Below are 13060 nucleotides of genomic sequence, written 5' to 3' on the forward strand. Positions count from 1 at the left end.
TTCTACGCCAACGGACTTGGTCTAATGAACCCAAAGTATGGGAAGCTAGGGATTAAGTCCCAATGTAAATAAACAAGACTCTGCTAATAAACAGGGAATTAACAGCTCCCTAATTATCAGGACTACAACTTAGTTATGCATTGGCAAGATAGTGTGCTTGTTCAGGTGCCTCGGGGTGTGAAGGGGGCCTGGATCATCATTTAAGGAAGGACGCAAGTGAAAGATCTCATTATACAAGTGCTCCATCTCTCAGCCCTACTTCCTAAAGCAATGGTATTTATTCTGCCTCTATGGATGAAGCAAAGCTGGTATGTTGGCATCACACTCCAGAGACAAGTCGTGAGACAATAGGATGAAGAATCGGACTTCTCTTGTATTTCATTCATTAAAAGCAAAAATTAAAAAGGGTTTCGAGGTGAACGCCTTCATCAGTCTGATCACTGGTTGGCAGCCCCTCCATTATTTGGCCTATATAACCCTCCTTGGCCTTGAGCTCACGTCTTGGACCTAGGCCTTTGTTACGGTTTAGGTTTGTTCCACTCCTCCTTCTTCTGTCTTTGCCTGATGCGACTTTGCACCACAGTAAGTGCTCCCATCCAGGTATATACAGTGCATATATGTCCACGGCTCTTACGCCATCATTGTAGGCAAATGATGCTTCTTTAGAGAACTCACGGCGAATACGATTCAACAGTAGAACGATTACCGGAATGCGTTAAGCATCAGAAGCGCACCGTAAGTAGTGGCAGGAATCACGTACACACCGCATTATGCCGTAAAATCATTTCTCACTTCATTAGTCAGAGCAGCAGGGAATGATTGCGGCATCCACGTAGCCTGCAGGTAATCAAGACATATCGGTTTCCCACAAGAATTAAGGGAAAGGCATATTGGGTGCTCAGCCAAGCAACAATCTTGTTATGGCACATGGCTGGGATCCAGCTTTAGATGAGAAGTGGAAGAAAATTCATGGTCACTCGGAGCTGAGAAACTGATAAAAAACTGCAAGTGTGGCGAGAGAAGTTCTCATGCTGAATCGACACAACGGACTCCATGGATTCAGAAAGATCAGTGCCAGACTGCAATATCACAGTACTATGCTGCTATAATACAACGGCTCATGCTGGTTCGTAGGCTCAAGATCAAACATACAGACTATCTAGTCACTGAAGGCGAATATGCTGCTTTACAAGAACCTAGAAGTAGCTAAAGCTCATGCAACCCTTTATCAGAATGCATCTCCAACTTCTTTATAGAGGATATGGTAGAGGTAATCATGTTCCGAGTCTGTAGTAAAGGGTGGCCATAGCCAAAGACGAAGCTAGAGAAAAAACACATGTCAAAACTATTCTGGTGTCACTTACGAAAGTGAGAACAAAGGATCGGACTACTTAAAAATGGTCCTAAGCCGTTCATGATTCATGTGACCGCTGCAACCAAAAATCAACCTCAGGCCTCCCTCACACAGACGTTTCAATGGGGCGTTAAAACGAATCTTCAACGCTGCACTTTGACAGTGATGCATGTCCTATACTTGCCCATTTTCAGCCGTGCATCGCCCATTGAAATGAATGGGCAGCGGTTTCAGCGACGCTAAAAATGTGGCACAACTTGGTACCACGTTTTTGGCAGCACTCAATGCAAGCACTAGCTACACCACCTAAAAAAAAAAAATCAACACTCACCTAGCTGGTGCCGTCAAGGTCCCTGCCACTGCTTTCCAGAGGTCTGGGCAGGCTGCCGGGCACTTGTCTGTGCCGATGGAGCATCTTTTGCTAGTGATTGGTTCAATCAGACCCAGAGCTTGATGAACCAATCACAGCCATTCAATGAATGGCTGTGATTGGTGCATCCAGCGCTGGCTCTGATTGGCTGAGCTTGCGGCACTCAGCCAATCAGAGCAGTCTCTTGCTGGAGGCAGGGTCTTTAAACCCCATCATTCGCAAAAGATGCTCCGTTGGCACTGACAAATGCCCGGCAGCCTGCCTGTAGCTCTGGAGAGCAGTGGCAGGGACCCGGACGGCGCCAGCTAGGTGGGTATTGATTTCTTTTTTTTCAGCTTCCTTGGCTGTGTTTTAAGCACAGATGAAAACGCAGCCAAAACTCTGCCAAAAACCATGCCAGCACTGCTGAAACCACAACAATCGCAGCGTTAAAAAACGCGGCATTTCTGAAAACATCTGTGTGAGGGAGGCCTCAGAAGTCATGTGCTGTACACGGGAGCATTATTTCTGAAACCAGCGATTGGCTGCAGTGGTCACGTGGATGACGACTCTTAACGCGACTACGGCAGGTGCTTCCAAGACTTACGCGGTGGAAACCAGAGCGGCTGTGCAGGAGCAGTTTTTACTGCATAACTTATTATATTATTACATTCCCAGTCTTTAGACAGTTTTTAAAAAGTATTGGAAACACCCTTTTTCCTGGGACTTTTACCATTGATGACCTATCCTCAGAACAAAGCATCAAGAGTGAATTGGCAGGGGTCCACCGCCTGGGATCTCCACCAATCAGCTGACCACTGGGTCTGTCATCAATGCAGCCAGCGAAGGAAGCAGATAGCTCTGTCCATATCAGAGTGGCTTAATGTGGTACTTCTGGCACATCTCCCATTGAATTCAGTGCTAGCTGTGCCTGTAGTACCAAACCAGGGAGCTGCAATGTTGACAGCGCTATCTGTTTCCAGTGCTATACCTAATATAATTACCCAACCCGAGACATTATTTTCCAGTCGCTGACGGTATTTTTGACTGCGTAGCATTATTTAAAGTGGCTACAAGATAAAGCTTCACTTTAAGAAGGAAAGTACAAACTAGCTACAATGACAACTCAACAGTGCAATGCTGCCACTCATGTAGTCCCAGCTGACTCCTCCCCGACTATAAAGATAGTCATTGGCCAGTTACAATGTTATCGGCAAACAGTTCACAACAGTACAATATACACTATACAATCTAAAAAAAATTTGAGCAACTAGACATTGTCGTTTTGCTTAAAAACATCTCAGGAAGATAAGCGAATGATTGGTTGTGGTGAGATTAGATGAATGGTCTTGCCACCTAGTAATTCCAACCTTAACCTATAAGAGGCTCTCGGAGGCTCCTTGTGTGTAGTGACCGCTCTGTCCGCTTGTATAGAGCTTGTTGACCACTAGACATTTCTCTATGAAGCAACCCAAGAGATTTTGGCCAGTGAACAGTGTTTGATGGGTGCTTTGTTGGAATGCAAGAAGCTGGATGGTCGTATCGACGAACTGCTGGCCAACTCGGCCATGCTGACCAGACTGTTAGGATGTGTTGGGACCAGTGGATGCGTAACGGCACACGCACAAGGTGACCGGCTCAGGACACCCACCAGCGCCTCCGTTTACAGTGCTGTTGTGAACAAGTAAACTGGACTGCTATGGAGTGGAACCAGATTGTCTTCAGTGACCAATCCAGGTTTAGTTTGGGCATGGATGACAGATATGTTCGTGTTTGGAGACCTAAGGGTGAGCGCCTCAATCCCGCCTTTGCTTTGCACACTGCCCCCTGCTGGTGTGATGGTCTGGGGAGCATAACATACGAAAGTAGGTCACCTCTAATAGTGGTATGAGGGACAATGACCGCTCAGCAATGTGTTCAGGACATCTTGCAGCCACATGTTTCTCTCATGGTGGCTTCCAAGAGGCTTCCAGCATGATAATGATCAGCCGCACACACAAGGATGTCACAGGAATGTCCCCACAATATTGCCACACTTCTGTGGCTTTCCGGTCGCCAGATTTATTGCCAATAGAACATGTATCGTACCATCTGGGACACCAACAGCCTATGGAGTTTGCACGATCTAGAGCCTCAGTTACAGCAAATGTGGACTGATAAGCCGCAGGATACCACGGAACCTGTATGCCTCCATGCCCGTATCACATTCATTCAGAGGCGGGACAACAGGGTACTAGAGCCTCCATGCCTGCCCATATCACATCTTGTATCCAAGTTAGAGGTAGTACAACAGGGTACTAGAGCCTTCATGGTCCCTGTATTATATCTTGTATCCAAGCTAGAGGTGGTACAACAGGGTACTAGAGCCTCCATGCCTGCCCGTATCACATCTTGTATCCAAGTTAGAGGCAGTGCAACAGCGTATACCCACCAGTATCACATCTTGTATCCAAGCTAGAGGCGGTACAACAGGGGGTACTAGAGCCTCCATGCCCCCTGTATCACATCTTGCAACCAGGCTAGAGGCGGGACAACAGGGAACTAGAATCCCCATGCCCGCCCGTATCACATCTTGTATCCAAGCTAGAGGTAGTACAACAGGGTACTAGAGCCTTCATGCTCCCCGCATTACATCTTGTATCCAAGCTAGAGGCGGTAAAACAGGGTACTAGAGCCTCCATGCCTGCCCGTATCACATCTTGGATACAAGCTAGAGGCGGTGCAACAGCGTATACCCACCAGTATCACATCTTGTATCCAAGCTAGAGGTGGTAAAACAGGGTACTAGAGCCTTCATGCCCCCCGTATCACATCTTGTATCCAAGCTAGAGGCGGTACAACAGGGTACTAGAGCCTCCATGCCCGCCCATATCACATCTTACATCCAAGCTAGAGGTGGTACAACAGGGTACTAGAGCCTCCATGCCCACCTGTATCACATCTTGTATCCAAGCTAGAGGCGGTACAACAGGGTACTAGAGCCTCCATGCTCACCTGTATCACATCATATATACAAGCTAGAGGCGGTACAACAGGGTACTAGAGCCTCCAAGCCTTCCCGTATCACATCTTGTATCCAAGCTAGAGGCAGTGCAACAGAGTATACCCACCAGTATCACATCTTGTATCCAAGCTAGAGGCGGTACAACAGGGGGTACTAGAGCCTCCATGCCTGCCTGTATCACATCTTGCAACCAAGCTAGAAGCGGGACAACAGGGTACTAGAGCCTCCATGCCTGCCCGTATCACATCTTGGATACAAGCTAGAGGCGGTGCAACAGCGTATACCCACCAGTATCACATCTTATAGCCAAGCTAGAGGTGGTAAAACAGGGTACTAGAGCCTTCATGCCCCCCGTATCACATCTTGTATCCAAGCTAGAGGCGGTACACCAGGGTATTAGAGCCTCCATGCCCGCTTGTATCACATCTTGTATCCAAGCTAGAGGTGGTACAACAGGGTACTAGAGCCTCCATGCCCGCCCATATCACATCTTACATCCAAGCTAGAGGCGGTACAACAGGGTACTAGAGCCTTCATGTCCACCAGTATCACATCTTGTATCCAAGCTAGAGGCGATAAAACAGGGTACTAGAGCCTCCATGCTCACCTGTATCACATCATATATACAAGCTAGAGGCGGTACAACAGGGTACTAGAGCCTCCATGCCTGCCCGTATCACATCTTACATCCAAGCTAGAGGTGGTACAACAGGGTACTAGAGCCTCCATGCCCGTACATATCACATCTTGTATCCAAGCTAGAGTCAGTAAAACAGGGTACTAGAGCCTCCATGCCCGTACATATCACATCTTATATCCAAGCTAGAGGCGGTACAACAGGGTACTAGAGCCTCCATGCCTTCCCGTATCACATCTTGTATCCAAGCTAGAGGCGGTACAACAGGGTACTAGAGCCTCCATGCCTTCCCGTATCCCATCTTGTATCCAAGCTAGAGGCGGTACAACAGGGTATTAGAGCCTCCATGCTCTCCTGTATCACATCTTATATCCAAGCTAGAGGTGGTACAAAAGGGTACTAGAACCTCCATGCTGGCCTGTATCACATCTTGTATCCAAGCTAGAGGCGATACAACAGGGTACTAGAGCCTCCATGCTCACCTGTATCACATCATATATACAAGCTAGAGGCGGTACAACAGGGTAGTAGAGGCTCCAAGCTCCCCGTATCACATCGTGTATCCAAGCTAGAGGCGGTACAACAGGGTACTAGAGCCTCCATGCCCACCGGTATCACATCTTGTATCCAAGCTAGAGGCGGTACAACAAGATACTAGAGCCTCCCTTCAAATTTTCAACTTTCAGTAATAAATCCTCTTTTGCGCTGATATTGTAATCACTTACATCCATGTTACAATAACACAAAGTTCCATTCGATTCTCACAACTCCTAGGTGATTCTTCTTTTACAATGAGTGTATGTGTGTCAGTATATAAAACAGTAGATAGCTACTACAGCAATCATATACAGAATCTGCCAACGACAGGACACATCTGCACAACCTCAGAGATAAAGGTTCTGCTCACCTGTAAGCCTTGAATGCCGGCCAAATACTCGAGCTGCTTGGAAGGTTGTACGGTGGAGCTGGAACATGTCAAGTTGTTGCCTGCAAATCCAACAGATTCTGCCGTGGGGGAGCTGCCATTGGTCAGGAGCTCTCTGGCAATCGCAGATGTGCAACTTTGGGTTACAGATGTGCTAAAATATGAGCTGGATGTCTGGCTCAATTCTTTGGGTGTCAGATAATTGACAGCAGGAGTAGAGACAGTCTTACTGCGGCTGGCCTCCATTTCTTGATAGACATCGGGAGAAAGATGAAGAATTCCTTTTGGAGCTGAGCAAATAGTGAAATGAAAACAAAATATTAATATTTATGACCATGGAGGATGTACAGACAGGATTTTGTAGGCAACACAAAGGGACACAGATCGGCGGCGCTATCTCACTTGATAGCAGCATAGTATAAAATCTTCAGGTCGCACCGTTGCAACCGCTAAAAGTAATGAAAATTCAAAACATAGGATTGAACAAACTTTTTGAATTTGCAAAAGTTAATGATTGCTTTTATGCGGCAGCCAGGCTCATCTTCCTGTCCAGCCGCTACTGGGACGCCTCTGCCCTGTGCCGGTCACTGCACTGGCTGCCCGTTAAATACAGAATTCAATTTAAACTCGCCACCTTCATCCACAAAGCCCTCCACAGTGCAGCGCCCCCTATATCGCCTCCCTCATCTCAATCCATCAACCAGCCCGGGCTCTCCACTCTGCTAATGAAACCAGACTGAGCGCCCCTTTAATTCGAACTTCTCCTTCCCGCCTCCAAGACTTCTCCAGAGCAGCACCGGTCCTCTGGAACGGACTACCAAAGGCTACCTGGGCAATCCAGGACTCGCAGAACTTCAGGCGTGCTCTAAAAACGCACCTCTTCAGGGAGGCATACCATATCTCCTATACCAAACCCCTCTGTACTCTGCCTGATAACATGCTCTCTGACCTACTGACTGCAATCCCTGCTAGCCACCATAAACCGCTCCTGCAGTCATACTGTTTCTGCCGTGTCACGGCTAAATGTCTGACCATTGTCTGTGTATAGCATCTCTCACTCTCCACCTCGCCATACAGTGCACATCTCCAGCCCCTTTACCTTCTGTATCCCCCCATTACTTGTAGTATGTAAGCTCGTTGGGGCAGGACCCTCACCCCTATTGTTCCATCAACTGATTACTATGTAACCGTGGTTCTGTAAGGTTTGTATTGTCTTTCTGTATCCCCCCCGTCTATGTAAGCGCTGCAGAATATGTTGGCGCTATACAAATAAAGTTTATTATTATTAAAGTTTATTATTATTAAAGATCTATCGGATGTTCTCAATGTATCCAAGCAACGTTTCGGGCAATATAGCCCTTTATGAAGCCAAGACTGAGAACATGAGAGTCCAGCGTAGAATCATAGGAGTACAAGTCCTGGAGGAGCTGGTGGCTGAATTTATCCAATGATGCTAGCGGATTGTGAAAGGAGATTGTGCAATGCTTCATTTTCCCTGTGGAGGCGCTGCAGGGAAAGTGAACATGCGATCAGCAACAGGACACCCTGTGATCAGCTTATTGTTGAGGGCCCTGTCCAATAAAAAGAGGATTGTTGAAAGTGACAGTCAATGAAAAAAAAATAAAAAATTAAAGTTCTGGCATTTTGTCAGATAAAGGTCTGAGGAGCGTCTTGGGCAATACGTTGAATCTGCATTTCCAAAGAGAACTTGTGGTGGCGGATGCCCCTAGCAGGTGGAGGTACTGGGACTTGCAAACCACTAGCAAGGAAAATATATATTCTATACCTGCAATTTTGTATGTAATGTGGGCGAGGGTTAAGGCCCTTTTACACGCAGCAATTATCACTCAAAAATTGTCCAAATGGCCGAAAATGAGCGATAATCATTACACGTAAACGCGAGCATCGTGCAGTTTTTGTTTGAACTATGGATTTTACTTCACATAAAATCCATCGTTCAGCTGCTGAAATACGGAGCAAATATGTTCCATTTTAATGTATTTCACTCATCTTTCAAAAGACTGCAGGATGTTCTCCCCGAAGCATGCTTATACTAGCCACGAGGACAATAGAATGTGTCGGCAGCTGTTTGCACCGCTGGCATTATGTTTAACAGACGCTGGGCTCTGCAAACAATTTCTGCCATTAACACTTTATGCAAATAGATCGCTAAATCTTTCGGCAGTTTGAAAGATTATCTTTGCGTGTAAAAGGACCTTTACTGAAATGATAAAATCGCATATGCCAAACTGGTGCAGGTCCTTTTTTTCTCTTGAAAAACAAAAACAAAAAATTTCTGCTGCCATGTATGACCTCTACATTAGAATTCCAATAGGGTCGGAAGGGGTACAGCTTTCTCCTTGTTGAAACCGCCCAGTAGACCTGAGGAGACTTAAAGGGGTAGTTGGGTTACTGGACAACATTCCCTCTGTAGTACCCACTTTGCTAAAACAACAAAAGAAGCGGTACTCGCCCATCCTGTGCCACTTGCCATCTATCGCTGCAGCCCACTGTGGTCCTGGTGTTTGATGTGGCAGATATCGTCACGAGAAGTCACCTGACTGCTGCAGCCAATCAGAGACTGCACAGTTACTGCTCGTTTTCCTGGGTGCCATGATGCCAGGAGTTTAGAACGGTGGCACTGCAGCCTCCGATGGACTGCAGCAGTCACGTGACATCTGGTGACATCTGCCACAACAAACACAGGGACCACAGCTGGGCTGCAGTGTTGGTTCGCCATGACAAAGGATGGGTAAGTATTGGTCCTATTGTCATTTTAGCACATTGGGCGCTATAGAGGGAATATTGTCTATTAACTTGATAATCGCTTTAAAAGGTCAAAGCATTTACTCTTGGAAATTCGGTACACAGTGGAGAGATGATACGATAGCAGCACCACCCATTAACCCCTTGAGTGGCAGGTTTCCTACCACCCTGTCGTGCCCACCAGGGCAGGTTTTTTAAAATGGTCTAATCATTGAATTTCAACTAGTTTTGCAGTTGCGTCTCAAGAGCCATAACTTTTTCATTTTTCCATTGACATGGCCATATAAGGGCTTGTTTTTTGCGGGACAAGTTGTGATTTTTTAAACAGGGGGGAGGAAAAAAAGAAATGGGGAAAAAAGAAAAAAGGGGCCATGTCATTAAGGGGTTAAATAATGTATTAACTTCCTTCTCTGGGTCATTACGACGCACATGGATACCACATGTGTGATTGTATTTTTGATTTTTTACAAAGTAAAGGGAAACAAGTGTTTTTTTTAATTTTTTTAATTATTTTTTTACTTTTTTTTTTTAAATTTTTTAAAAAATTTTTATTTTTTTTTGTCCCTTTAGGGGACTTCCACAGGGACCCATCAAGACCCCTGATCACATTCCAGGGGTCCGATGGTGACAGCCCTTTACATGCTGCAGTGACAGCCCTTTACATGCTGCAGTCACATAGACTGCAGCATGTAAAGGGTTAACACAGCAGAGATCGGAGGTTTTCTCTGATCTCTGCTGTAAGAGCTAGTACCTAGCTGTCCTCTGACAGCTAACAACCAGCTCTCCCTGCCACAGAGACCATCGGCTTGCTTCTGACAAGCCGATGGTCTCTATGGCAACCTGTAAACAAAGCAGGACATTGCCGACATGTCGGCAATATCTTCTGCTGGTTTTTCAAAGCCCTTGCACTGCTCTGTGTGGGTCTGTGCAGGCAGAGCACACTGTCACAGCTTGTGGTATTGTGCTCTGCAGCTCCCATAGTGATACATAGCCCGGAAATCTTCCGGGCTATGTTGCTATGAGCAGTGGAGCTCGTCACGGAACTTTTCCGGGCGTGCCACTCAAGGGGTTAAGGCTGGGTTCACACACAGCTGATTCCTGCCGTAAATGTCGCGGTTTGGCCACAGCGAAAAACCGCGACATTTCCGCTGGGAGAACGCGGCGGCGGCTTTGAAGCGGCCCGGCTGCTTGCTCTTCCGCTGAGGCCGGCACTCCCTTAGAGGAGAGCGCGCCTGCAGCGGAAATAAAAAGAAATTAAAAATAGAGATGCTGCAGTCAACAAAGCCGGAATAACCGCAGCGGATTGGCCGTCCCGTGTGGATGAGATTTCTGAGAAATCTCGTCCACTTGGCCTGCTAACACCGAGATTATCGGCCGCAGGCGGATTTGCCGTGGCGAAATTCCGCACGGAATTTCCGCGGCAAATCCGCCCTGTGTGAACCCAGCCTTAGAAGGTAGCTTTCCAAAAAGTCAATGTCCAACCTTTCAAGAAGGCCTTGTAAACATGACTGGGAATAGAAGCCAAAATCATGTTGGTGGTTTTTTTTTTTTTAATAGGTGGCGCTGTTGAGACATTGCAAGATCTCCCCATTTGCATAACACATTTCAACAGGGAAATGATCTCACCCAGCATTATAATAAATAAGTCACAATAACAAAATGCCACCAACGTGTAAGACCCGTAAGCCCTTGGCTGCCAACCAATTGGGTATACTAAAAAAAAAAACTAAAAAAAACACCACAGGACATTTTGGCAATATATTTATTTCTAGGTTTCTTGGACAAAAACCTTTTTAGCTGCACAAATAGAAATACTTTGTAAGCTTTTTGTGCCAGCTGGTTTCTATGGGGCAGTTCAGAAGAGCGTATACTGTGCTTGATTCATGTCATTTACTATGGAGCTATGCCAGCGCTGAGCAGGGAGACGGAGGGCGATAGGTCTGAATGAAAGTTCTCCATCTGAGCGAACGTGATTGATTGTACACACTGTAAAGGGTTTTATAAAACCAATAGCAGGCAGCAGATGTGTGTCTGTTTGATGTATTAATAACCAAAAACAAACAAGGCATTGGCCTTCAAGCACTTTCCGTGGTTTCGTGTGATCCGCCCAAGCATCATATTGATGTCTAGGACATGGACTTGGATACAATTCACATAGATTAAACAAATTAAAGAAAAGAAAAAAAAAGTATATCCTGTGGACGGCATTGTTGTGCAACAACACAAGCCGATTACATGTATAATTAAAAGCACGCCTTGTTTAGAAAAGTGAAATTCCATTTTCAAAAGTTGTTTTAGACCCTTTTACTTCGCTGCGCGCTAGAAAAGTTCCAAATAAAGGGCGGTTATATTTTTCTTTCAATTTAACATTTGGGATAAAAAAAAATAAAAAAAAAGTTTAAGGACCACCAACAGAGTGCAGAAAAACGCTGGGCTATGCCCCACGAGTTAACAATTGCCAGCTATAAACTAGAACTACGAGCAGCCAGATACACGGCGCACTAATAACAGAACAAGAATAGTTAGCATAACATAACTGGGATGGAACGTGCGCTGCTTCTTGCAACGTACAACTACAGCCACAGACGATCAGTGACAGTTCTGGGCTACGCCTTCGTGCAAGAGTCTAAAGGCCCATTTAGACAACGACTATCACTCAAAATTCGATCAAAAGCAATCTTTTGAGCGATGATCGTTGTGTCTAAATGTGCCCATCTGTTAGTTTTGTGCCAAATGACGGTTTTCAGTTCTGCTTGAAAACCATTCTTCGGCAGAACAGCTGGTGAGCAGGACGCATGCTGTGTTCTGCCTGGGAAGAGCTGATTACAGCTGATAACATTGTATCAGCTGTTTTCAGCTATCAGCCCCACCTGCAGCTGATGAGCAGGACCCATGCTGTGTCTGCTGTCCATGGTGCTGAATTCTCTAAGGGGAGCTAGAGATTATAGTTTTCACTTAGCAGCCCATGGCTAAACAATGGAGCTAATTACAGAGCTCACACCTCCTGCTAAGTTCTACAAAAGCCCCCAGAAGCTCATCTGCATGCAAATGAAGCTGATAAAGTACTAATAGCAATTAGTGCCTATTAGTACTTTATGCAAAAGGATCACTGATCATTCAATCTTTTGAAAGATTATCTGTGTGTGTAAATGGGCTTTAACAAGCGCAAAAAATGGAATTAGGATTGCAATAAACTACTGCTCATTTATAGTTTAGATTTACTAATACTGGTGCACGGTGAAAGAATGTGCCTCTCCCTGTGCAACATATGCCCAATATCAGGAAGGTGGGAGAAACAAGCAGAGTTGAATTTTCGACCTACTACAAGAGTCCCACTCGGTGGCTGTGCTGGAAACAGCAGTGCAGAAGTTTCAGGAACAGGACAATTTACCCAAACACCATATTATTTTTTATTTATCTACACCAGAAAACTGTGATGCTGTGGAGTTGAAGAGGTTTGTCGGAACTACCTTATAGAATACTGATGGCCCATCAGTGGAGGTACTGACTCCTATACCCCCACCTATCTGCTGTTTGTGGAGATCACAGTCTCTTCATTGTGTATTGGTTATAATGTCATACATAGTCTATCCTCTGTGTCTGATACTGCAGATCAATTTCATTCACTTCAAAGAGACGAGAGCTACAGAAAGACACTGTGACGGATTTATGAGACATTACAGGCCCTAAGGTGTCGTGGTCCGTCAAAAAGCTGATCGGAAGAGGTGCTGGGAGTCTGAGTCCCACTGATCTGATATCTGTACAGGGCCGCTGTGAATGGAGCAGTAGTCACATGCTGTCAACTTTACAAGCTGGTGGACAACCCATATGGCTATTATAACTGGACCCACGTGTCAATCTCCGGTTACAATATGAACAGCACTTTACCGGTATAGACCGTGATTGGCTGCTGCGATCACGTCTCTGGTGTGTAGATTATCACACAGTGCAGGGAGGCAAGACCCAGTGGGCACCATAAGTGCAGCATGCAGTGTTTAAAGGAGTATATTAAAGCGGCCATAGAC

General features: G+C 45.9%; 1 protein-coding gene across 4 annotated transcripts in view; it reads right to left on the minus strand.

The window, feature by feature from the left end:
- The window catches only part of STAU2 (staufen double-stranded RNA binding protein 2), a 271721-nt gene that overhangs the window by 92824 nt on the left and 165837 nt on the right, over positions 1 to 13060 (minus strand). For all 4 annotated transcript variants that reach the window (XM_066578585.1, XM_066578583.1, XM_066578584.1 and 1 more), the window contains one exon: positions 6252 to 6559. In XM_066578585.1, the coding sequence (XP_066434682.1) occupies positions 6252 to 6559 (308 nt within the window). The remainder of the gene's footprint in view (positions 1 to 6251; positions 6560 to 13060) is intronic.

The sequence above is a fragment of the Eleutherodactylus coqui genome, chromosome 9 (genome assembly GCF_035609145.1).
Source record: "Eleutherodactylus coqui strain aEleCoq1 chromosome 9, aEleCoq1.hap1, whole genome shotgun sequence".
NCBI lineage: Eukaryota > Metazoa > Chordata > Amphibia > Anura > Eleutherodactylidae > Eleutherodactylus > Eleutherodactylus coqui.